The 23,510-nt window shown below is 44.0% G+C and overlaps 1 protein-coding gene across 4 annotated transcripts in view; it reads right to left on the bottom strand.

The window, feature by feature from the left end:
* Positions 1–23,510, bottom strand: part of ADAP2 (ArfGAP with dual PH domains 2) — a 130,766-nt gene that overhangs the window by 46,348 nt on the left and 60,908 nt on the right. For all 4 annotated transcript variants that reach the window (XR_010243893.1, XR_010243894.1, XR_010243895.1 and 1 more), the window contains exons 3-7: positions 18,945–19,036; positions 12,161–12,240; positions 11,882–11,994; positions 4,805–4,951; positions 3,789–3,872 (exon numbers count right to left, since the gene is read on the bottom strand). Coding sequence is in view for 1 of the 4 variants with exons in the window: in XM_063960878.1 (XP_063816948.1) it covers positions 3,789–3,872; positions 4,805–4,951; positions 11,882–11,994; positions 12,161–12,240; positions 18,945–19,036 (516 nt within the window). In the remaining 3 variants the exon portion in view is untranslated. The remainder of the gene's footprint in view (positions 1–3,788; positions 3,873–4,804; positions 4,952–11,881; positions 11,995–12,160; positions 12,241–18,944; positions 19,037–23,510) is intronic.

The following is a 23,510-nucleotide window of genomic DNA, read 5'->3' as shown; positions in this document are numbered from 1 at the left end:
GTCCATACTTATACTGGCAGGAAAAAGAGGCAATTTGGAGGCCATTGCACAAACTGGCTTTATTCTACCTAAGTTGCCCTCCCACAAGTGTGTACTCCGAAAGAGTGTTTAGTGCCGCCGCTCACCTTGTCAGCAATCGGCGTACGAGGTTACATCCAGAAAATGTGGAGAAGATGATGTTCATTAAAATGAATTATAATCAATTCCTCCGCGGAGACATTGACCAGCAGCAATTGCCTCCACAAAGTACACAGGGAGCTGAGATGGTGGATTCCAGTGGGGACGAATTGATAATCTGTGAGGAGGGGGATGTACACGGTGATATATCGGAGGGTGATGATGAGGTGGACATCTTGCCTCTGTAGAGCCAGTTTGTGCAAGGAGAGATTAATTGCTTCTTTTTTGGGGGGGGTCCAAACCAACCCGTCATATCAGTCACAGTCGTGTGGCAGACCCTGTCACTGAAATGATGGGTTGGTTAAAGTGTGCATGTCCTGTTTTGTTTATACAACATAAGGGTGGGTGGGAGGGCCCAAGGACAATTCCATCTTGCACCTCTTTTTTCTTTTATTTTTCTTTGCGTCATGTGCTGTTTGGGGAGGGTTTTTTGGAAGGGACTTCCTGCGTGACACTGCAGTGCCACTCCTAAATGGGCCCGGTGTTTGTGTCGGCCACTAGGGTCGCTAATCTTACTCACACAGTCAGCTACCTCATTGCGCCTCTTTTTTTCTTTGCGTCATGTGCTGATTGGGGAGGGTTTTTTGGAAGGGACATCCTGCGTGACACTGCAGTGCCACTCCTAAATGGGCCCGGTGTTTGTGTCGGCCACTAGGGTCGCTAATCTTACTCACACAGTCAGCTACCTCATTGCGCCTCTTTTTTTCTTTGCGTCATGTGCTGATTGGGGAGGGTTTTTTGGAAGGGACATCCTGCGTGACACTGCAGTGCCACTCCTAGATGGGCCAGGTGTTTGTGTCGGCCACTAGTGTCGCTTAGCTTAGTCATCCAGCGACCTTGGTGCAAATTTTAGGACTAAAAATAATATTGTGAGGTGTGAGGTATTCAGAATAGACTGAAAATGAGTGGAAATTATGGTTTTTGAGGTTAATAATAATATGGGATCAAAATGACCCCCAAATTCTATGATTTAAGCTGTTTTTTAGTGTTTTTTTAAAAAAACACCCGAATCCAAAACACACCCGAATCCGACAAAAAAAATTCGGTGAGGTTTTGCCAAAACGCGGTCGAACCCAAAACACGGCCGCGGAACCGAACCCAAAACCAAAACACAAAACCCGAAAAATTTCAGGCGCTCATCTCTACCACAAACGCCCTCTTCCTGTCAATCTCCTTGCGAACGCCCGTGCAAATGGATCCTTCACACAAACCCGTCGCTGACCGGCGATCCGCTTTGCAGCTGTCCATCGTGCCTGCACATTGCGGTGCATATACATGCGCAGTTTGGATCTGATCGCCCGCTGTGCGAAAACGCACAGCAGCGATCAGGTCTGAATTACCCCCTATTTACCTTACACTGTTGTCCTCAGGACATTGTCTCTGACTGTGGATTCCAACTTATATCTACATTTTGGGGATCTTTTTACAAACTCCTGAATGTGCAGCTCATTTGATCAAAAGTACATCATGCTCAATCCATTGGTCAAACCAAGCAAATAAACCAGGAAACCAGAAAACTTGGAAACCTTTCTGAGGATCTACTCTGGTCTGAATCTGCTTACAACAATCACTACCACAAAGCCTGTTATCTTCACCATTTTTCACCACTACTCCTATCCAGACTACAACTTTAACGTCATCTGAAGTCCCATGGGGAAATGTAATAGATTCCAATCCCTAAAAATGCGCAAGTTTGCAACTCAAAATATATGAGTTTGCAGACGCTGTATGTAATAGATTGCGAGGACAAGCAAACTCGCATCAACCCTTTGCTCCCTTGCAAAACACACCATCCAGATGTTGACCTTGTGAAATATACAACTCGCCCAATGTAATAGGATATGAGTTGTAAGCCCGCACAAAATTAGTACAAACACAAAAAGTTTTAAAAAATGTAGACTAATTTAAGGCTAGCGAGGTAGCCTCAGCAGCAACGTGTTTAGCACAAGCCTATGCAGTCTTCTGTGTGTTCAAAGATAATAAAAGTGTTAAAAATAAAAAATGAATGACGTGGGGTCCCCCAAAAAACATAACCACCACCAGGTTCTGTGGAAATACTGGGGACAAAAATAGTAGCGGTCCACCGTATTTTTATCAACCAGCAGCAGGTACTGTGAGTTGGTCCTTTTTGTCCCCTGTATATCCACAACCAGGACTGACTCACAGAGCCTGGAGCTGGTTATGCTTTGGGATGACGGGGACGTTTTCTTTTCTTTTTCTTTTTTTTACACTTTCATCAACTTTTAACACAGAAGCCTGCATGGGTCTCACTGATCTGTGCAGACTTCTGTCAAACTCGCACCTTGTCAGAGCTTTAGGTTACCTTTTCAGACCATTTTGGCTCCTGTTGTCTACTCCTGTGTAAATCCAATATCATTGCTAGATCCTGTCTGGTGATTCCTGCTATTTATATGCAGTTCCCTTGTGCCTGGTATCCCTATTCTATTCCTCTGCCCAGGAGTTCATTTCTCTTCCTGAGAGGCCACTGGACCCCGGCACCTCCACCTGTTTACCTGGGTCTACCAGACCTCCCACTGCATTCATCCTACCACCTCCCGTCTGTCTATACCTGCCAATTGTCTGGTGTCTGCAAGATGTGTGTCTGCAGGGAGTGGCAAAGACCACACAAATTACAATGCACAGCTAAAATGCCACACTAGTTCCTATAACACATTAAGTGGGCTTTTATATATTTTACTTGGCAACCAGACACTTCTGTGATCCAATACACACAGCATTTAGGTCCAGTAAAAATGTTTTGTAACATGGAACACTCAGCCACGCCTGCAGAAGCAACGCACGAATCTTAGCCAGCATCATTCCTTTTTCAAACTCCTTTTTTTCCCCCATGTTTAATCTCAGGGGGAAAAAAAATCGGACACAATTTTTTATGTGTATTACTGATATAGTACTACATATAGGGGGTCATTCCGAGTTGTTCGCTCGGTATTTCTTTCTCGCAACGGAGCGATTAGTCGCTAATGCGCATGCGCAATGTCCGCAGTGCAACTGCGCCAAGTAAATTTGCTATGAAGTTAGGTATTTTACTCACGGCATTACAAGGTTTTTTCTTCGTTCTGGTGATCGTAATGTGATTGACAGGAAGTGGGTGTTTCTGGGCGGAAACAGGCCGTTTTATGTGTGTGTGTGAAAAAACGCTACCGTTTCTGGGAAAAACGCGGGAGTGGCTGGAGAAACGGAGGAGTGTCTGGGCGAACGCTGGGTGTGTTTGTGACGTCAAACCAGGAACGACAAGCACAGAACTGATCGCAGATGCCGAGTAAGTCTGGAGCTACTCAGAAACTGCTAAGAAGTGTCTATTCGCAATTCTGCTAATCTTTCGTTCGCAATTTTGATAAGCTAAGATTCACTCTCAGTAGGCGGCGGCTAAGCGTGTGCAAAGCTGCTAAAAGCAGCTTGCGAGCGAACAACTCGGAATGACCCCCATAGTCCTGAAAAATCACAGACAAATACATATACAGGTATTTAACATTTAAAAATCCAGTGTGCTAAAGTCCGTTCTAATCTAATTAACACTGAAGGTAAATTACGGTAGAACTATCTAAAGTCACATAAATTTATGAATGAGAATAATACTTCAGAATAGATACCTCAGCCTCTTGGGTTTCTGGGAAGGTCTTCTTCAAGTAATTGAACCGTGCTGACCGTAGCACATTAAACCAAGTGACTATTTCCTGTAATGGGACAGAGCAGGGAAACAAAAATATCTTTGATATGTGCATTCCAGCCTGAAGTATGTAAATATCTGGAAATCACACTCTTATGTTATTGCAATAATAATTTCTCAGTGTGTACATGTCAAGAGCATCTAGATCCGGGGCTCAATGGAGAGTAAGCTTGTTGTCTCAGAGCATACCTTGTTCTACCTGTTTGTGTTAAGGGCCGTATTCACGGCGCGATTTGGGGAGACATGTGTGCTGAGCGGTTCGCTCAGCACACATCTCTCCCCCCGCTGAGCACAGCGCGATGTGTGCTGAGCGTGCGGGGGGAGACGGGAGGGGGGGGGGCGCTCATTTCACCCAGCGGGTGAAGTGAGCGACCTGCTAGATTGACTTGCATGCAGGCCAATCTAGCACCAGCGATAGCGATGCACGGGGCTGCGCATTGCTATCGCTGTGAGGGGTACACCTGGAGTGATCGCTGCTTAAAATCTAAACAATCTAGTCAGATTGCTTAGAGTACCTCCCTTTACCCTGGCAATTACAAAATGAGAGCTAGAAAATATAAGAGACGGTGTTAATGTGTTATTACAACTATAAATAATTACTTTTGGTGTAAGAATTGTGGCATCACATTTGTTCTTCTTATTGCTGTGTAGCCAGATATGAGTGACATAAATAACCAATCATGGATTTGTTTGTGCTACAACGCGGGACCGCGCATCGCTATCGCTGTGGGGCATACATAGATTGCTTAGAATTTACGCACTGATCTCTCCGTGTGTACCCCCCTTACGGGATAGGATCTATTACAGGTGATAAAGCAATTACATTGAGTTCTGTTCCCACAATCCACATGTGCTAATCTGTTAGATTATCCTTCTATTGATGTGTTCTTGAAAGCAGATGTATCCTGGCATTCTGCAGGAGAAAAAAGGGCAATTTACCTCCCCGTCTTTGTGGTAAACATATACACTCCTAGTCCGTCCACCTTCAACACAGGTAATCTCCAGCCCATGTGGGTGTTTAATTTTATCGACTTGGAACATGGCATTCAGACTTTGTATCGGAATCTTGCCCTTCGGACCGAAACGCTGAGTAAGAGAAACATATGAGGTTTTATAGGCAGGTAACCCTTAAATGGAAATGTCCCTGTGTAAATGACTGCCGCTTTAAAAAATAAGATTTTACTTACCGATAAATCTATTTCTCGGAGTCCGTAGTGGATGCTGGGGTTCCTGAAAGGACCATGGGGAATAGCGGCTCCGCAGGAGACAGGGCACAAAAAGTAAAGCTTTTTCCGATCAGGTGGTGTGCACTGGCTCCTCCCCCTATGACCCTCCTCCAGACTCCAGTTAGGTACTGTGCCCGGACGAGCGTACACAATAAGGGAGGATTTTGAATCCCGGGTAAGACTCATACCAGCCACACCAATCACACCGTACAACTTGTGATCTAAACCCAGTTAACAGTATGATAACAGCGGAGCCTCTGAAAGATGGCTTCCTTCAACAATAACCCGAATTAGTTAACAATAACTATGTACAATTTATGCAGATAATCCGCACTTGGGATGGGCGCCCAGCATCCACTACGGACTCCGAGAAATAGATTTATCGGTAAGTAAAATCTTATTTTCTCTATCGTCCTAGTGGATGCTGGGGTTCCTGAAAGGACCATGGGGATTATACCAAAGCTCCCAAACGGGCGGGAGAGTGCGGATGACTCTGCAGCACCGAATGAGAGAACTCCAGGTCCTCCTTAGCCAGAGTATCAAATTTGTAAAATTTTACAAACGTGTTCTCCCCTGACCACGTAGCTGCTCGGCAAAGTTGTAATGCCGAGACCCCTCGGGCAGCCGCCCAAGATGAGCCCACCTTCCTTGTGGAGTGGGCCTTTACAGATTTAGGCTGTGGCAGGCCTGCCACAGAATGTGCAAGTTGGATTGTGCTACAGATCCAACGAGCAATCGTCTGCTTAGACGCAGGAGCACCCATCTTGTTGGGTGCATACAATATAAACAACGAGTCAGATTTTCTGACTCCAGCTGTTCTTGCAATATATATTTTTAATGCTCTGACAACGTCCAGTAACTTGGAGTCCTCCAAGTCACTTGTAGCCGCAGGCACTACAATAGGCTGGTTCAGATGAAATGCTGACACCACCTTAGGGAGAAAATGCGGACGAGTCCGCAGTTCTGCCCTGTCCGAATGGAAAATCAGATATGGGCTTTTGTAAGATAAAGCTGCCAATTCTGACACTCTCCTGGCAGAAGCCAGGGCTAGAAGCATGGTCACTTTCCAAGTGAGATATTTCAAATCCACCTTATTTAGTGGTTCAAACCAATGAGATTTTAGAAAATCCAAAACCACATTGAGATCCCACGGTGCCACTGGAGGCACCACAGGGGGCTGTATATGCAGCACTCCCTTAACAAAGGTCTGGACTTCAGGGACTGAAGCCAATTCTTTTTGAAAGAAAATCGACAGGGCCGAAATTTGAACCTTAATAGATCCCAATTTGAGACCCATAGACAATCCTGATTGCAGGAAATGTAGGAATCGACCCAGTTGAAATTCCTCCGTCGGAGCACTCCGATCTTCGCACCACGCAACATATTTTCGCCAAATTCGGTGATAATGTTGCACGGTTACTTCTTTCCTTGCTTTAATCAAAGTAGGAATGACTTCTTCCGGCATGCCTTTTTCCATTAGGATCCGGCGTTCAACCGCCATGCCGTCAAACGCAGCCGCGGTAAGTCTTGAAACAGACAGGGACCCTGCTGAAGCAAGTCCCTCCTTAGAGGTAGAGGCCACGGATCTTCCGTGATCATCTCTTGAAGTTCCGGGTACCAAGTCCTTCTTGGCCAATCCGGAACCACTAGTATCGTTCTTACGCCTCTTTGCCGTATAATTCTCAATACTTTTGGTATGAGAGGCAGAGGAGGAAACACATATACCGACTGGTACACCCAAGGCGTTACCAGCGCGTCCACAGCTATTGCCTGCGGATCTCTTGACCTGGCGCAATACCTGTCCAGTTTTTTGTTGAGGCGAGACGCCATCATGTCCACCATTGGTCTTTCCCAACGGGTTACCAGCATGTGGAAAACTTCTGGATGAAGTCCCCACTCTCCCGGGTGAAGATCGTGTCTGCTGAGGAAGTCTGCTTCCCAGTTGTCCACTCCCGGGATGAACACTGCTGACAGTGCTATCACATGATTCTCTGCCCAGCGAAGAATCCTTGCAGCTTCTGCCATTGCACTCCTGCTTCTTGTGCCGCCCTGTCTGTTCACATGGGCGACTGCCGTGATGTTGTCCGACTGGATCAACACCGGCTTTCCCTGAAGCAGAGGTTCTGCCTGGCTTAGAGCATTGTAGATTGCTCTTAGTTCCAGAATGTTTATGTGAAGAGACGTTTCCAGGCTCGTCCACACTCCCTGGAAGTTTCTTCCTTGTGTGACGGCTCCCCAGCCTCTCAGGCTGGCGTCCGTGGTCACCAGGATCCAATCCTGTATGCCGAATCTGCGGCCCTCCAATAGATGAGGACTCTGCAACCACCACAGAAGAGACACCCTTGTCCTTGGAGACAGGGTTATCCGTAGGTGCATCTGAAGATGCGACCCTGACCATTTGTCCAACAGATCCCTTTGGAAAATTCTTGCGTGGAATCTGCCGAATGGAATTGCTTCGTAAGAAGCCACCATTTTTCCCAGGACTCTTGTGCATTGATGTACAGACACCTTTCCTGGTTTTAGGAGGTTCCTGACAAGCTCGGATAACTCCTTGGCTTTTTCCTCCGGGAGAAAAACCTTTTTCTGAACCGTGTCCAGAATCATCCCTAGGAACAGCAGACGAGTTGTCGGCATTAACTGGGATTTTGGAATATTCAGAATCCACCCGTGCTGTTTTAGCACTTCTTGAGACAGTGCTAATCCCATCTCTAGCTGTTCTCTGGACCTCGCCCTTATTAGGAGATCGTCCAAGTATGGGATAATTAATACGCCTTTTCTTCGAAGAAGAATCATCATCTCGGCCATTACCTTTGTAAAGATCCGAGGTGCCGTGGACAATCCGAACGGCAGCGTCTGAAACTGATAGTGACAGTTTTGTACAACGAACCTGAGGTACCCCTGGTGTGAGGGGTAAATTGGAACGTGGAGATACGCATCCTTGATGTCCAAGGATACCATAAAGTCCCCCTCTTCCAGGTTCGCTATCACTGCTCTGAGTGACTCCATTTTGAACTTGAACTTCTTTATGTACAGGTTCAAGGACTTCAGATTTAGAATAGGCCTTACCGAGCCATCCGGCTTCGGTACCACAAAAAGAGTGGAATAATACCCCTTCCCTTGTTGTAGAAGAGGTACCTTGACTATCACCTGCTGAGAGTAAAGCTTGTGAATGGCTTCCAAAACCGTCTCCCTTTCGGAGGGGGACGTTGGTAAAGCAGACTTCAGGAAACGGCGAGGTGGATCTGTCTCTAATTCCAACCTGTACCCTTGAGATATTATCTGCAGGATCCAGGGATCTACCTGCGAGTGAGCCCACTGCGCGCTGTAATTTTTGAGACGACCGCCCACCGTCCCCGAGTCCGCTTGAGAAGCCCCAGCGTCATGCTGAGGCTTTTGTAGAAGCCGGGGAGGGCTTCTGTTCCTGGGAAGGAGCTGCGTGTTGCTGTCTCTTCCCTCGACCTTTGCCTCGTGGCAGATATGAATAGCCCTTTGCTCTCTTATTTTTAAAGGAACGAAAGGGCTGCGGTTGAAAAGTCGGTGCCTTTTTCTGTTGGGGAGTGACTTGAGGTAGAAAGGTGGATTTCCCGGCTGTAGCCGTGGCCACCAAATCTGATAGACCGACTCCAAATAACTCCTCCCCTTTATACGGCAAAACTTCCATATGCCGTTTTGAATCCGCATCGCCTGTCCACTGTCGCGTCCATAAAGCTCTTCTGGCCGAAATGGACATAGCACTTACCCGTGATGCCAGTGTGCAGATATCCCTCTGTGCATCACGCATATAAAGAAATGCATCCTTTATTTGTTCTAACGACAGTAAAATATTGTCCCTGTCCAGGGTATCAATATTTTCAATCAGGGACTCTGACCAAACTACCCCAGCACTGCCCATCCAGGCAGTCGCTACAGCTGGTCGTAGTATAACACCTGCATGTGTGTATATACTTTTTTGGATATTTTCCATCCTCCTATCTGATGGATCTTTAAGTGCGGCCATCTCAGGAGAGGGTAACGCCACTTGTTTAGATAAGCGTGTTAGCGCCTTGTCCACCCTAGGAGGTGTTTCCCAGCGCTCCCTAACCTCTGGCGGGAAAGGGTATAATGCCAATAATTTCTTTGAAATTATCAGCTTTTTATCAGGGGCAACCCACGCTTCATTACACACGTCATTTAATTCTTCTGATTCAGGAAAAACTATAGGTAGTTTTTTCATACCCCACATAATACCCTGTTTAGTGGTACCTGTAGTATCAGCTAAATGTAACGCCTCCTTCATTGCCAAAATCATATAACGTGTGGCCCTACTGGAAAATACGGTTGATTCGTCACCGTCACCACTGGAGTCATCGCCTGTGTCTGGGTCTGTGTCGACCGACTGAGGCAAAGGGCGTTTCACAGCCCCTGACGGTGTTTGAGTCGCCTGGACAGGCACTAATTGATTGTCCGGCCGCCTCATGTCGTCAAACGACTGCTTTAGCGTGTTGACACTATCCCGTAGTTCCATAAATAAAGGCATCCATTCTGGTGTCGACTCCCTAGGGGGTGACATCCTCATATTTGGCAATTGCTCCGCCTCCACACCAATATCGTCCTCATACATGTCGACACACACGTACCGACACACAGCAGACACACAGGGAATGCTCCTAACGAAGACAGGACCCACTAGCCCTTTGGGGAGACAGAGGGAGAGTTTGCCAGCACACACCAAAAGCGCTATATATATATCAGGGATAGCCTTATAATAAGTGCTCCCTTATAGCTGCTTTGTTATATCAAAATATCGCCATAAATGTGCCCCCCCCTCTCTGTTTTACCCTGTTTCTGTAGTGCAGTGCAGGGGAGAGACTTGGGAGCCGTCCTGACCAGCGGAGCTGTGAGAGGAAATGGCGCCGTGTGCTGAGGAGATAGGCCCCGCCCCTTTTCTGGCGGGCTCGTCTCCCGCTATTTAGAAAAATTAGGCAGGGGTTAAATATCTCCATATAGCCTCTAGGGCTATATGTGAGGTATTTTTAGCCTTTATAGGTAATCATTTGCCTCCCAGGGCGCCCCCCTCCCAGCGCCCTGCACCCTCAGTGACTGCCGTGTGAAGTGTGCTGAGAGGAAAATGGCGCACAGCTGCAGTGCTGTGCGCTACCTTTTGAAGACTGCAGGAGTCTTCAGCCGCCGATTCTGGACCTCTTCTGACTTCAGCATCTGCAAGGGGGCCGGCGGCGTGGCTCCGGTGACCATCCAGGCTGTACCTGTGATCGTCCCTCTGGAGCTTGATGTCCAGTAGCCAAGAAGCCAATCCATCCTGCACGCAGGTGAGTTGACTCCTTCTCCCCTCAGTCCCTCGCTGCAGTGATCCTGTTGCCAGCAGGAATCACTGTAAAATAAAAAACCTAGCTAAACTTTTTCTAAGCAGCTCTTTAGGAGAGCCACCTAGATTGCACCCTTCTCGGCCGGGCACAAAAATCTAACTGGAGTCTGGAGGAGGGTCATAGGGGGAGGAGCCAGTGCACACCACCTGATCGGAAAAAGCTTTACTTTTTGTGCCCTGTCTCCTGCGGAGCCGCTATTCCCCATGGTCCTTTCAGGAACCCCAGCATCCACTAGGACGATAGAGAAATACGGGCATTCACAGCCGAAATCCCGCACCTCCGGCAAACTCGGACCTTATTACATTTATCTCCCCCCTTCCCCCCATGTTTAATTTTTCTCCTTGTATGTCTGTTTGATTATACTGAATTGTTATATGTATGCATCATTGCAGTTTTCCCTGTATGGCACTATGGACACTTAGTGCCGTTACATAGATAAAAGATTATAATATACTGTTTGAGTAAAGGCGAAATTCAAACCCATTCATTTAGCCTTTACCTTGTTTAATGTTTCACCAATGCTGACTCAAGCATTGAAAGTACAGTATGGACAGAGAGAGACTTGTAGTCGAGAGTTATGCTGGCTAGAGTTCTGAATGGAAGACTAGTGAAAGCCATGTGTAGCTGCATTTGATGGCATGCTGGCACATATACTGGGGGTTCAACCAGCTTAGAGAGTAGAAATGGCGAAGATAGATCATCTAGGCTTTTTTTTTATGGAGCCCAGTGACCATCATGTCTGCTAGAGAAAGGTGACTTGTCGACTGAGTTAATGCTAAGGTCAGAGGTGTTGCGGTGAATGAAAGTACAGAGGCTGGGAATCCCCCTGGAATCCCAATCCTCAAGGCTTGTGAGTGTCAGATCTTGTGCAGACTCTCTGAAATCCTGCTGACTATCAGAGTGTTTGGCACCCATTCTTCTAACATTTGTAATGTGTACTGCAGCACTACACCTGTGTTATATTACAGATTAACTGATTTCCACAATTGCATGTGCAGAGGTTCGTTTTAACCATCACCTCACAGAGCGAGGGCATTCAAGAGTGAAATGATAGTTAGCGTTAGTTGACGGTTGTAGACCACCCACACCACACACAAATCTAAATGGGGCTACACTAGATTTGATTTGAATTATGTGGGCGTCTTTTTGCATAATCTGTACCCAGAGTCCTGTGTTTGAAATGGAACCACCAACTATACACAACTGAGGCAGCCATTCTGTGGGATTAATTTAGATATCAATTAACTAGAAAGCAGCTCAGTGATGTCTCTAGTTCCTCATCAGTTGATAGGCTGGATTTTCTAAAATATTGGTTCAGGCTGCAAATTGTCTGCTTCCAAGTAAATTTTTTGGGGTTTCCTTATCCTAAACGTATTTCTGGATTTACTATAAAGTAAATACAATTAGAAAACTATTGTGATACTCACTTTTTCTTTAGTGTAATATTTCAGCAGCCCCTCACTCTCAGAGAATTCAAAAAGTCTCTTTAAAAATTGTCCATTGTCTCGTCCTTTCTTCAATAGGAAACCCTCTTTATATTCTGACAGAAACAAAATGGAGGCCAGCTTAAAATACGGATATCATAATCAGCTGTTGCCACACTGACCCGTGAGATATTGTCCAACCTGCATGTCTCATAAGTGATAATCTATGACAATTCAATGTACAGACCATAGTCTGAGTTTACTAAACTTTTATCCATTTACCTACTGCGTATGCAGAGTTTCTGTTACTTGTAAACTCTCGTCGTTCATACTTTGCTCTGATCCACTGTTCCTTTAATACCCTAAAAAACAAAATGGAAAAATGACTAGTAAAAGTAAAAACAAAAAAACCAAACCAGAATGAAATAGAAAATGTTACTCAGCGACAGAAGTATTTCTCTGTCATCCCCTTAAGGCACACTGGACTCACAGAATATAGAGTCTCCTTCAGGACATGGCACTTTGAATACAGTGTATATTAAAAAGTTAACTCCTCCATTTGTTATTGTGCCCACAGGAAAGGGTGGTTCACATGCTGCTTTGACAGACTAATGAACTTTTTATGAATGACTGCAGTCATTCATTCATTCATTCATTCATACTATTTATTTTCTTCATCTGATTTATCAGTTTTCTCTGATGGCAATGCATCTGTGCTTCATCAAAAAGGTCAAACACAAAAGGTCCCCAGCTTTGTTAGCAGCACCAGACTGACCATGATGTTAGTGGAACACGGACATTCTCAGAAAATCATTGTGGTGTCTTCATCAGAGATGAGACCATTTATACCAGGGGCCATTTTAATATAAGTTAAATTCTGATGAAGTTGTGATTGCAATGAAACAAAACGTATCAAAAAGGAAGGACTATTAGACTAGATACACATTTGGACCTCTTCTGAGCCTCAGTCCCACACTGAATCATAGCTGGACGTGATATCCAGGAACATTGACACAAATCTGACTGTACTACAAGCATGTCATCCTGCTCATTGACAGTGTATGTAGACAGACTTTTGTTTTCAATTCAACATCACCTATATGTATTTGAATCCATAAACTCATTTTCATCATTATTACCCAGGTTTTTTTTTTTTATAAAGCTACATCTGCATTTTTATTCACATTATTGAGAATTATTTGGGTAAATCATTATATGGCACAGTGCTGAATCATATGATTTATATTGTACCAGTTACTACAAGTGTGATATTTTATTACAAAATATGATATTTTAACATTGTAAGTGATCCACTTACCGTTTTTTATTAAAGTTATCATAGATTTATTTGTAAGTAGCCAGGTAATTATAACCATAGCACTGTATTTTCTGTTTCTCATCATGGATTAGCTCTACTGGCTGTAATGGGGTGGCTGATGAAGTTAAGATCCAGAAGAATAATGGGCTGTCAGACTGTAGTGTAAAACATGTGCAGAGCAAGGAAACTTGTTTCAGTGAAGAACTGTCACAGAGCTTGGATCGCTTAAGTGCAAAAATTGCAAACGAAGCATCTTCTTCTTCTGAGGAAACTGGGTGACGTTTGCCCAGAGAAACACGTCAAGCTAAGCTAAGATCTCCACGCTGACTCCAGTCACCATACACACCGGATTACAATACCTGGGACTTACCAAACGGATATTTATCCAGTGGCTTGTGTAACTTTTTCCAGCAAACCAGATAATCAACAGACACCTTGGATATTCAGTGGAATTGCCATAAACACATTTGTCAAAGAGACTACAATGGACTTGTTCCATGTCATGGTACTATCCTAACATTCTGACAATCTGGAAGTCTAATTAGACCTGTGATAAGTTATAAGCCTGCTTAAAAAACCCATATATACGGTGCGGTGATACACATAGTGAGTCATTGCTGTTGGAGACCAATAATTGTTTACATGTATTTACCAATGTCTTAATAAATTTTATAAGTCTTTTTAAACATATCCATTTAATTTATCATATATGAGATAGCAACAGCTCTGGTATCTATACATATTTTTGTGTACTTGCGATTGTTGGCATTGACACCCCTTTACCAGCTGCTATTGATAGCGCAGTGGGAACTTGGTTTTATTGTAGTACAGACTTATTTTTGCATTGAGTGGTGCATTTGCGACCAGCATTCAGTCCTACACAAGTCCTTTGGTACTAAAATTGAATGCTGAAGAAATTGCACACAATCTATTTTTTTATTAAATAAAATCAGAAGACTTAAAGAAAACCCATTTTCCATGTTACAAACATTGGCTACTTCCTAGACTTGGAAGATGTCTGTGGCGGGATCTCTTGCGAATACAAATGATCACTTTTTCATGAAGATAAGGCGACTCGTTCATCCTGTGGCTTCCTAATCTCATTTAAATCAAAACTTTGTAATTTCAAAATTAAGTCGGAATCCATCTAGAATGGATGAGAAATCTCTTCATTCATTTGATCTTTTTAGGGCCTTGAAGAGCTAGGTCGCAAGAATGCTTGATTTCAGATTATTGGATTGGGTTGGCCTATTATTTTGATTTAACCATCTGTGCTCAAGCATGCATATCCTTAAAACCTGGATTGCTAGTGTGCCTTGAGGACCGAAGTTAGGAAATGCTGGTTTGATAGATGTGATTTATGTGCTTATATCATCATAGGAAAACCCTAACATCATAAGTTTGACTAAAAGAAATTCTCACTGGTGAAAAGTCTGGTGAGGGCCCTCTTATTGCCTTGTCTATTTGTAGCTGCCCATTAGTTGGATTGGATGAATGCAATTCACATCTTGAACATATAGTAGGAAGCAACCAGCACTCAGTATACTAGGTATCAATTTATCAAAATATTTAAATATATAGTGGAAATATCGGATGCAGCACAAAGAGGGCCAACAGCAGTCACTTAAATTCTTCAGAGGCCAGCGATACTTTGTGGCAAGACTCAACCTGTATATGTACAGGCTGAATCCCCAATATCCGAAATGTTTGGGAACAAAAGTATTTATGGATTTTCCGTATTTTGGAATATTTGCATACCACGATGAGATATCTTGGGGATGGGACCCAAGTCTAAACACAATGGGGGGGAATTCAAATATTTGAAAAGTCAGTTAGGTGTCTGCTTTTTCCTATCTAATAGACAGGAAAAAACAGACACCCAACCGACTTTTCAAACATTTGAATTCCCCCCAATGTATGTACTGTATGTTTAATATACATCTTCAACACATAGCCTGAAAGTAATTTTAGACAATATTGTTAAGAACTTGTGCATGAATATGAATATGTCATATTTCAGAATTTTGGCTATGGAAGACTCAACCTGTATCCCGGACATAAAACTGTGAACCCTGCAAGTAAAAGAGTATATGTATATTATCAGGTGCATAGAGAGCCACGCCTGGCCCAGGTAATGGAAGGGGGTGGGGCCTAAATTGAGCATTTCCACAGCCCCTAAAATTAATAAAATGTTCAAAATGAATTATTGCGGACCACACGTTCCACAGGGGACACAAGTCTAATCCTGGAGGGGTGGGGGGAGGGCACTCGCCTCCTACCTTGCTTGTGGAAGCGGGTCCCTCCTCCTCCAGTGATATTTGGGAAGATGAGGCATGTACTAGTGTATTTTGCCAGAGTATTCGCTTTCAATGCGTGGGCGCCATCTTCCCGAAGATATCACTGGGAAGATGGCGCCAGCCTTAAGTATAGGCACACTTGGGAGGGGATGCAGTGGACCCGGGTCCCTCCAGCAGCCCAGGTAATTAGTATCCCCTCCTTGGTGCCACTGTATATGATATATATGTTTTATAAATAAATAAATAAATATATATATATATATATATATTGCAACACTGTAAGGGTACAAGGTGCCGTTTCCTGGGGTAAATTGCAGCACGCAGCAGCTGAGGAATCACACAAGTCCAGTTTGTGGTACAACTGGCCCCAGCCAGTTTTATTATACAGCAAATAAAACAAACACCAAAAGAAAATACCTTGCCTGTCCGGCACTAACTAAACACAAGATGTTCCTAACTATCACTAAACAAAAACACAGAGTTCTTCAGTAAACACTGTATAGCTCACTTGTATCAGGAAGCGTGTTTCTCTCACAGAGATCCTGCAGTCTTCCCAGGCAGTCTGCACACATTAATCAGGCTAGAAGCCCTATAAGGCTCTTGCACAGCTGAAAGCCCTGATTAGCCCTCTGTGAGGCCAAAGATCCGAACTGGGCCCAATGTCTGGAACTCGCCCTATCTCTCTCTCAGGTCCCTTATCCAGCTTTTCCAGCAAACTGAAACGGTTCTAACAAAACAAAAGCATTTTCCTAGAAGTTTTCATTTTCTAAAACATGTAAGACAAGAACCTGGGACAAACATACCTGCCCTCAAACACTATCCCAGTGTTCTTGTCACAATATATATATATATATATATATATTAAAAATAAAATACTCAAACCTAACGCGAGTCTTCACTGGCAAAAGAATTGTACTGCATGACCAAAAGCAGTTTTAGGTTTTGTATGTTGGAGTCACTCCAGTTGTCATTCAGTATGTTCTTGTACCTGGAGAAACTCTGTTCAACATCCAGGGACAGATTGGGATGCAAAACTAGCACAGGAAATTTATGGAAGCAGCCCTAATGGGGGTGTGGTTTGATGAGGGGTGGGGGTCTGTTGAGGGGACGGGATCCCTCCTCATAGGGTCTAATTGTACAGAACTGCGGCCTTCCTTGCAGTTGTGTCTGAGACCAGGGGAGGATTGGGAACTAAAAGTAGCCCTGTAAATTTTGTAGACGTGACCCGACATGGGCAGCACAAGACATATAATATACCGTGTAGCCATGGCAGCATCACTGGATGGCAGAGTTACTGTACTGCAGAGATGGAATAATGGAATAAATGGGGGCAATGCATTGTACTGAGTGCGGTGGGCTGCCTGTCATGTGGGGGGTGGACCACGTGATGACACACAAAACAGGCCCCACAGACACGTCGGCCTACCAGGAATCTTCCTGGTGAGCCCTGTGGTCTATCCACCCATGTCAACATCACACAATCAGTTGATAAGTGTCAAGAGTGCTAGATCCAGTGCAATGTAATACTTATATCCATCTTCAAGATGTATTGCAGAAGTTACCTGCATGCTGATATGTGTGGGGTGTCCAGACTGACTGGAAACAACAGTAAGTATCTCATGCATGTGACATACATCTACAAATGAGATCTTGCAGATTACACAAGATCTCACGCATGCCTGGGGCAGACCAGGAGGCACTAGGTTGATGTGCTACAAGACTTCCCAAAATCTTTGGAGGGGAAAGTTTTCTCTTCCCCATTCTGGTACCAAGATGTTCATTTATCTTGGTGTTATTGTTTCCTGCTTCGATAAGTAAAATGAAGGAGAGGCTTTAGTGGTATGATAATATATCTCTCCCAAGGAGAAGTCAAATCAATGGCAGAAAATTCTGGGTTCAAATCTTCAAATATTGGGGGCAATTCAGAGCTGATCACTAGGCTGCATTTTCGTACAGTGGGCGATCAGGCCTAAACTGCGCATGCGTATGCACCGCAATGCGCAGGCGCATCACACGGGTACAGTGCGGATCGCCACTCAGCAATGGGTTTGTGCGAAGGACCAATTCGCACGGCCGTTCGCAAGGAGATTGACAGGGAGAAGTCTTTTGTGGGTGGCAACTGACCATTTTCTGGGAGTGTTTGGAAAAACGCAGGCATGTCCAAGCGTTTGCAGGGCGGGTGTCTGACGTCAATTCCGGTCCCGGACAGGCTGATATGATCGCAGCGGATGAGTAAGTCCTGGGCTGTGCACACTGCACAAAATCTGTTTGTACAGCTCTGCTACACATGCGTTCACACACTTGCACAGCTAAAATACACTCCCCCTGTGGGTGGTGACTATCTGATCGCAGCCGTGCAAAAATCGCCTGCTAGCGATCAGGTCTGAATTAGACCCATTGCTTCTTGCTTACAAAGAATGTCACTTATTTAAGCGTAGAAGAACTGTCATTAGATTGCAGTACACTTTGCAGTTGGCATTTATTTTGGCAATGACTTTCCTCTTTGTTGGCGTTACCTGACTTTCTGTTTGTTTAATTATTTCCAGTGTTTACAGTATTTGCTTTAAGGGCTCAAACACATTAGGTAACCCAAAAACAAAAGCATTTACCTGCAGTCCAGTCAGCGGCAATTACATAAAATATGACTAATATATCATGTTTCCAAAATTATGCAGCAATATGAACTAATGATTATTGCATAAAAGTACAATAAAGTCCATATAATTTTTATAAGAAAGTTATAGAATGTGATAAAACATAGAACTCCTCGCCTTAACTGATTATACATACACTGCGGGTGTAGTAGGGTATGCTGGCGGCCGGGCTCCCGGCGGCCAGCATACCGGCACCAGAATCCCGACCGACGGCATACCGACATCTGGATGACCGCAAATGAGCCCCTTGCTGCGGGCAGGGTGGCGCGCTACGCGCACCACGCTATCTATTATCCCTCCAGGGCAGTCGTGGACCCCCAAGAGGGAGAAAAGGTGTCGGTATGCCAGGTGTCGGGATTCTGGCACCGGTATACTGTGCACCGGGATCCCGACAGCCAGCAAACTGAAGACCACCCATACACTGCTTCTAGAATAACCTTCATACTCTGATCATACATAGAATGCATGTAGAATAATCTCCATATAATAACCATATATCCACAGCATGCAAAGGAACGCTATACACCCTTTGTACATACACTGCAGCAGCTTGAATAACCCCACACACTGAGTACACTGTACATAGAATAACCTCCATACTCTGTTCATACATACAACGATACAATGCATGCAGAACAAACCCCATACACTGAATACACATACAACACTGCACGTAAATTTCCTATTACATTGTTAGTACACACACTGCCCTGAATGTAGTCCTTTACACTGATCATACATGAACTGCATGTAGAATAACCCCATACACAGATTACATATGTATACAGTACACATACATGCAATCATTTTCAGTGGGTCTGTAGTAAAACGGAGGCACACAGGCTTCATATTCTTTCTTTGCTTTCTGATTCCCGTGACTTCTCATGAACTATGGGAGAAGAAATACACAGTATGTATGGGTGTATATAAAAGTACACAATATTGGTGCGAGAAATATGGTACAATATCAAACAGGTTATATGCTATCAAAGAGCAATACAGAACGCACAGAGACGAATACTATAATAACATAAGAGAATATTAAGACAGGACGCCATGTAACAGAGCAGCAAAAAATGCCAACCACAGTATACTGGATCATTTAGGATTACAGTGATACAGTCCAGTATGTTACAGAGAAGTACAGAATAAACAGGTCAGTACATTGTATATAAGAGTATAGAGACACAGGTGAGCATTAACACAGCACAGTAAATATCACAGGACAAAGTAGCAATAAAATACATTATGGTCATCTGTAGCATCCCTTTTACTGACCAGTTCTTAGACGCTCGCCCGGTTTGAATTAATTAAGATGCGCTTAAGGGTGATTTTTGGTGGGTTTAGAGCAGTGATGTGCGGTCAGGGTAGGCAGAGCCCCACCTGTCATACTCCAGTAGGTTTCTGGATGATAAATCGACAATGTACTGGTCGACAGTCATTAAATCAACATGCATTACTGTAGGTCGACAAATACAAAAGGCCAACAAGTACAAAAGGTTGGCAAACGAAAGGTCGACAGGTACAGAAGGTCGAAATGGCAATGGTCGACAGTGACACACAAATGATCGGCACATGCTTTGGAGGATTGTACACGGTTTTCCCAACATTTACTTAATTAACTATCCTCATGAACACATGAGGGTCTACGTTTGTACTGATGGTGATCATAGAACATGAAATATACAAAAAACATGTGTTGACCATTGTTGTGTCGAGAACTACCATGTCGACCTTTTGGCCCTGTCAACCTTTTGTACCTATCGATCTTTACCTCTGTCGACCTTTTGTACCTCTAGACCTAATGCATGTCAACAATAACATTGTCTCTCTATTATACTACACCCCTCCAGTACACTCCAGAGTTTTGTCTATAACAATGATTAGATTAATATAAATAATATATTTATAACATATATATATATATATATATATATATATAAGAGAGAGAGAGAGAGAGAGAGAGAGAGAGGAACAAGCGCCTATGGTGTAGTATTTTCTAGCAAGGGTGCAAAATCGCACCACTCATAAATCTGCATACCAGATTATAACTTGTATCCAAAGCATATCAATCCTTTGCCTTATATTCCTTGAACAATACCGGAATCTATATGTCAGAAGGAGAAAACATGCGCCATATGGTGTAGTATTTTAAGGTCTGTCTGTGTATTCCTGCAGATCCAGAAAGTGGAATTAAACATAATTATCCAAAAAAATACAAAAAGGAGATACATATCTCTTCTCCAGTGGCAGTTGCAGCGCAGTCCAAAATTCAAATAGATGAGCCACATCAGTAGGGGGACACTCAGTGTGGGGTCCCTCTGCCATCACATTAACCAACCCCAAAACTGGTCATCCCAAAAATATAAATGGGGTTCCCCCTCCCGAGCAAAAACCTGCCCAGGGCTATACCCTACACCCCTGGTGATGGTGGGTGAGGATTCATGGTATGTTAATATTGTTCTTTAAAGGCACACTACAGGCCCCAGCAAGGCAGCCCCGGCATACCGACACTTGGAGAACCACAAGTGGTCCCACTGACACCTGTAGTCCGCCTGTTGAGAAAATGTTAAAATAAAGACAAGACACCTAATGTTGTAATAATTTATTATATAGCACCTTCACCTCTTTTGCGTGGCCACCGCTCACCAATACTTCCCCGGAATCTTCAGTCTTCAGGAGCTCTTATCAGCTCTTTCTCTGCTGTCAAACTGCCTGCCTCTACCTCACCACTGTCTCCAGGATCCAGGCTGCCCATCACTGCCACATACCGTTGCCACTATCACCACACTGACAGTGTGCAGAGCTGCCGACACAGAGATTGGTCGCCAGCTCCAGGCTAAGCAGCCTATACACTTATATACTAGTTGGCTGGATGGCGGTCCGAGTCTCTTGGTTTTGAAGCATGTTTAAAACCAGGAGACCCGGCAGGCGACAAAGATCGGGTGTACGGGTTGGACCGTGTAGTAGCTAGTGGCAGCCCATTTCTCTGTCTGGGCCCAGGCCTGCAGTCTTGGCAGTCCCTCCCTGATGGCAACACTGGATACCAGAATATCAACATGGTTTAAATGTCGACACCTAGAAAATAGGTTAGGTTTAAGCTTAGGTTTGTGGGACAGGGTTACTTACGTTCCTGGTGATCCTCGTTATTTTCTACTTCAATAGCTGGTTTACGTGAAATGTGCATGCATGACAGATGCTAAATTCCCCATATCTGGGAATACAAAATGGCAGTAGAGTGCACAAAGTAGGGTTATGCTGGAGAGAACAATAATTTCTCCAGCATTAACCCTTTGTCAAATAGGGAGAAGCGGTAATACTGCCTTTTACTGGTGTATATGCTGGCAAAATGTCTCTCACCACTTGATAATAGTATGTTGCTACCGGAGAATTATAGAGTAAATAGGGTTAGATTACAGCACTGATATGTCAGCAACAGATGTATTAATAATAGTATAATTTCACTTCCTCTAAACTCCTGCACATTTAAAATTCTCAAGACAACTACTTATCTATAAATCAAATCTTATAACTATTAACCGCTTAGCTGGCGTGGCTGCATCAGATGCAACCACGCCAGGCTGGGCTTTCCCTGACTATCAGAAATGACCACAGGGCTGCTGGTCTGGAAATACTCTTTCAGCCGACGCCAATTTCAGAGGGACCTCCCTGGCCCTTCTGCACCATAGTGACCCTAGTGCCCAGAGTCTACGACGCTGCCCGCGAGAGGAGGGGGCCCAGATGGAGTCTGCCCCCTCCTCTCTCGATATGCCCCTGCCCCCTCCAGTGCCTGCCCTGTAGCCGGTCACAGATGATCGGGAAGCTCAGCGGCTGCAGAGAGGAGCATCATGTAAAGCCATGATGTTGCAATCGTCCGATCATCGAACTACATTTGTAAAACCAATAGAATGGTGTTGGATAAGTTTTAAATAGATGTTCTTAATCTAATTCAATCACAAAAAATTACAAATACGAGTAGATTTTGGAAAAAGATATTAGACAGTTAAGTGGTTACATTTTAAACAGTAAGTGACAATCCATCCATCTGTTTGCAGGTAAAGCAGGACACACATATTGCATGTTTCAGCAACCAATTTAAACATGCTTGATTAAATTGTGCATGGCCCTAAAACGTCTGAGTGACCAAATTATCTATAGATTGTTTAATTAATGAATAAATCTCTCAGTGTATAACCATATTTATAGCTATGACACAACACAAACAATGAAAGCAAAGACAATGAAAACAAAGGCATTGTCAGAAAACATTGTCAGAAAAAAAAGAACTAAAATATAAACAGACTAATAGTTAGTTTTACCCCGTAATGAATCTGATGTGCCTGCAGAGGCATGTGTTTATATCTATACTGGTGAGTGATATGCTTTACTGGTGGTCGGGATGCTAGGTGGACCGCCGGTTGGAGAATCCCGACAGGGGCTAGGTAAGTATACTTACCCTCCCGCAATACCCCACTAAGCCTAACCCTCCGTTTAAGCCACCTAACCCACAAAACACAACCTGTAGGAGTGGATGTTTGGTATCTCTCTTCACGTTGGGGTTTATGCACTAAACATTGGAGAGAGATAAAGTATCAGTCAATCAGCTCCTACCTTACGTATTACAGGCTGTGTAAAATGACACTTAGGAGCTGGTTGGCTTTTACTTTATCTATCTCCAAGTCTTAGTAAATAGACCTCTTTATCTATCTCCAAGCTTTGATACATATCCACAGTAGGTTACAGAATTCGAACCCATCTCTCAGACTGATGGAACCTTAGAGATGCTTCACAGACCTGGGGGAGATGTATCAAACATTCAAGAGAGATAAAGTTAAGAAGTTGCCCATAGTATCCATTCAGCTTCTAGGTGTCATTTTATAGACTGTGATATATAAAAGATAGCTAGAAACGGATTGGTTAGTAAAGGCAACTTCTTCACTTTATCTCTCTTGAAGGTTTCATGCATCTGTTTCCTGGGCTTATACTTGCACTCTAGCAGTTTTGACTGGGTGTGGATCAATAGATCGACTAAGTTATGGTCAACAGTCATTAGACGCCGCCAAATGGTTGACATGCATTATGTCAACAGGTACAGTAAGTCGATAGATGAAGGTCAACAGTGGTTAAGGTTGACAGGTAAAAAAGGCCAACAGGGTGAAAAGGTTGACATGACCATGGCTCATACAAAAATAGTCGACACAAGTTTTTTTGGCCAAATCTTGTATATTTCATGTTATGCAACCACCATCAGTACACATGTGTACGCTCTGCACGCTTCTGGCATGGTGGCGCTATTCCCAATAGATGTCCATGTGGATAGTAAATCATATGTTGAGAATACATGTGAAAAACTAAAAAAAAAT

This window comes from Pseudophryne corroboree, chromosome 3 (assembly GCF_028390025.1).
Source record: "Pseudophryne corroboree isolate aPseCor3 chromosome 3, aPseCor3.hap2, whole genome shotgun sequence".
NCBI lineage: Eukaryota > Metazoa > Chordata > Amphibia > Anura > Myobatrachidae > Pseudophryne > Pseudophryne corroboree.
Note: the sequence above shows the minus strand (reverse complement) of the source record. Positions and strands in the feature narration are given on the sequence as shown.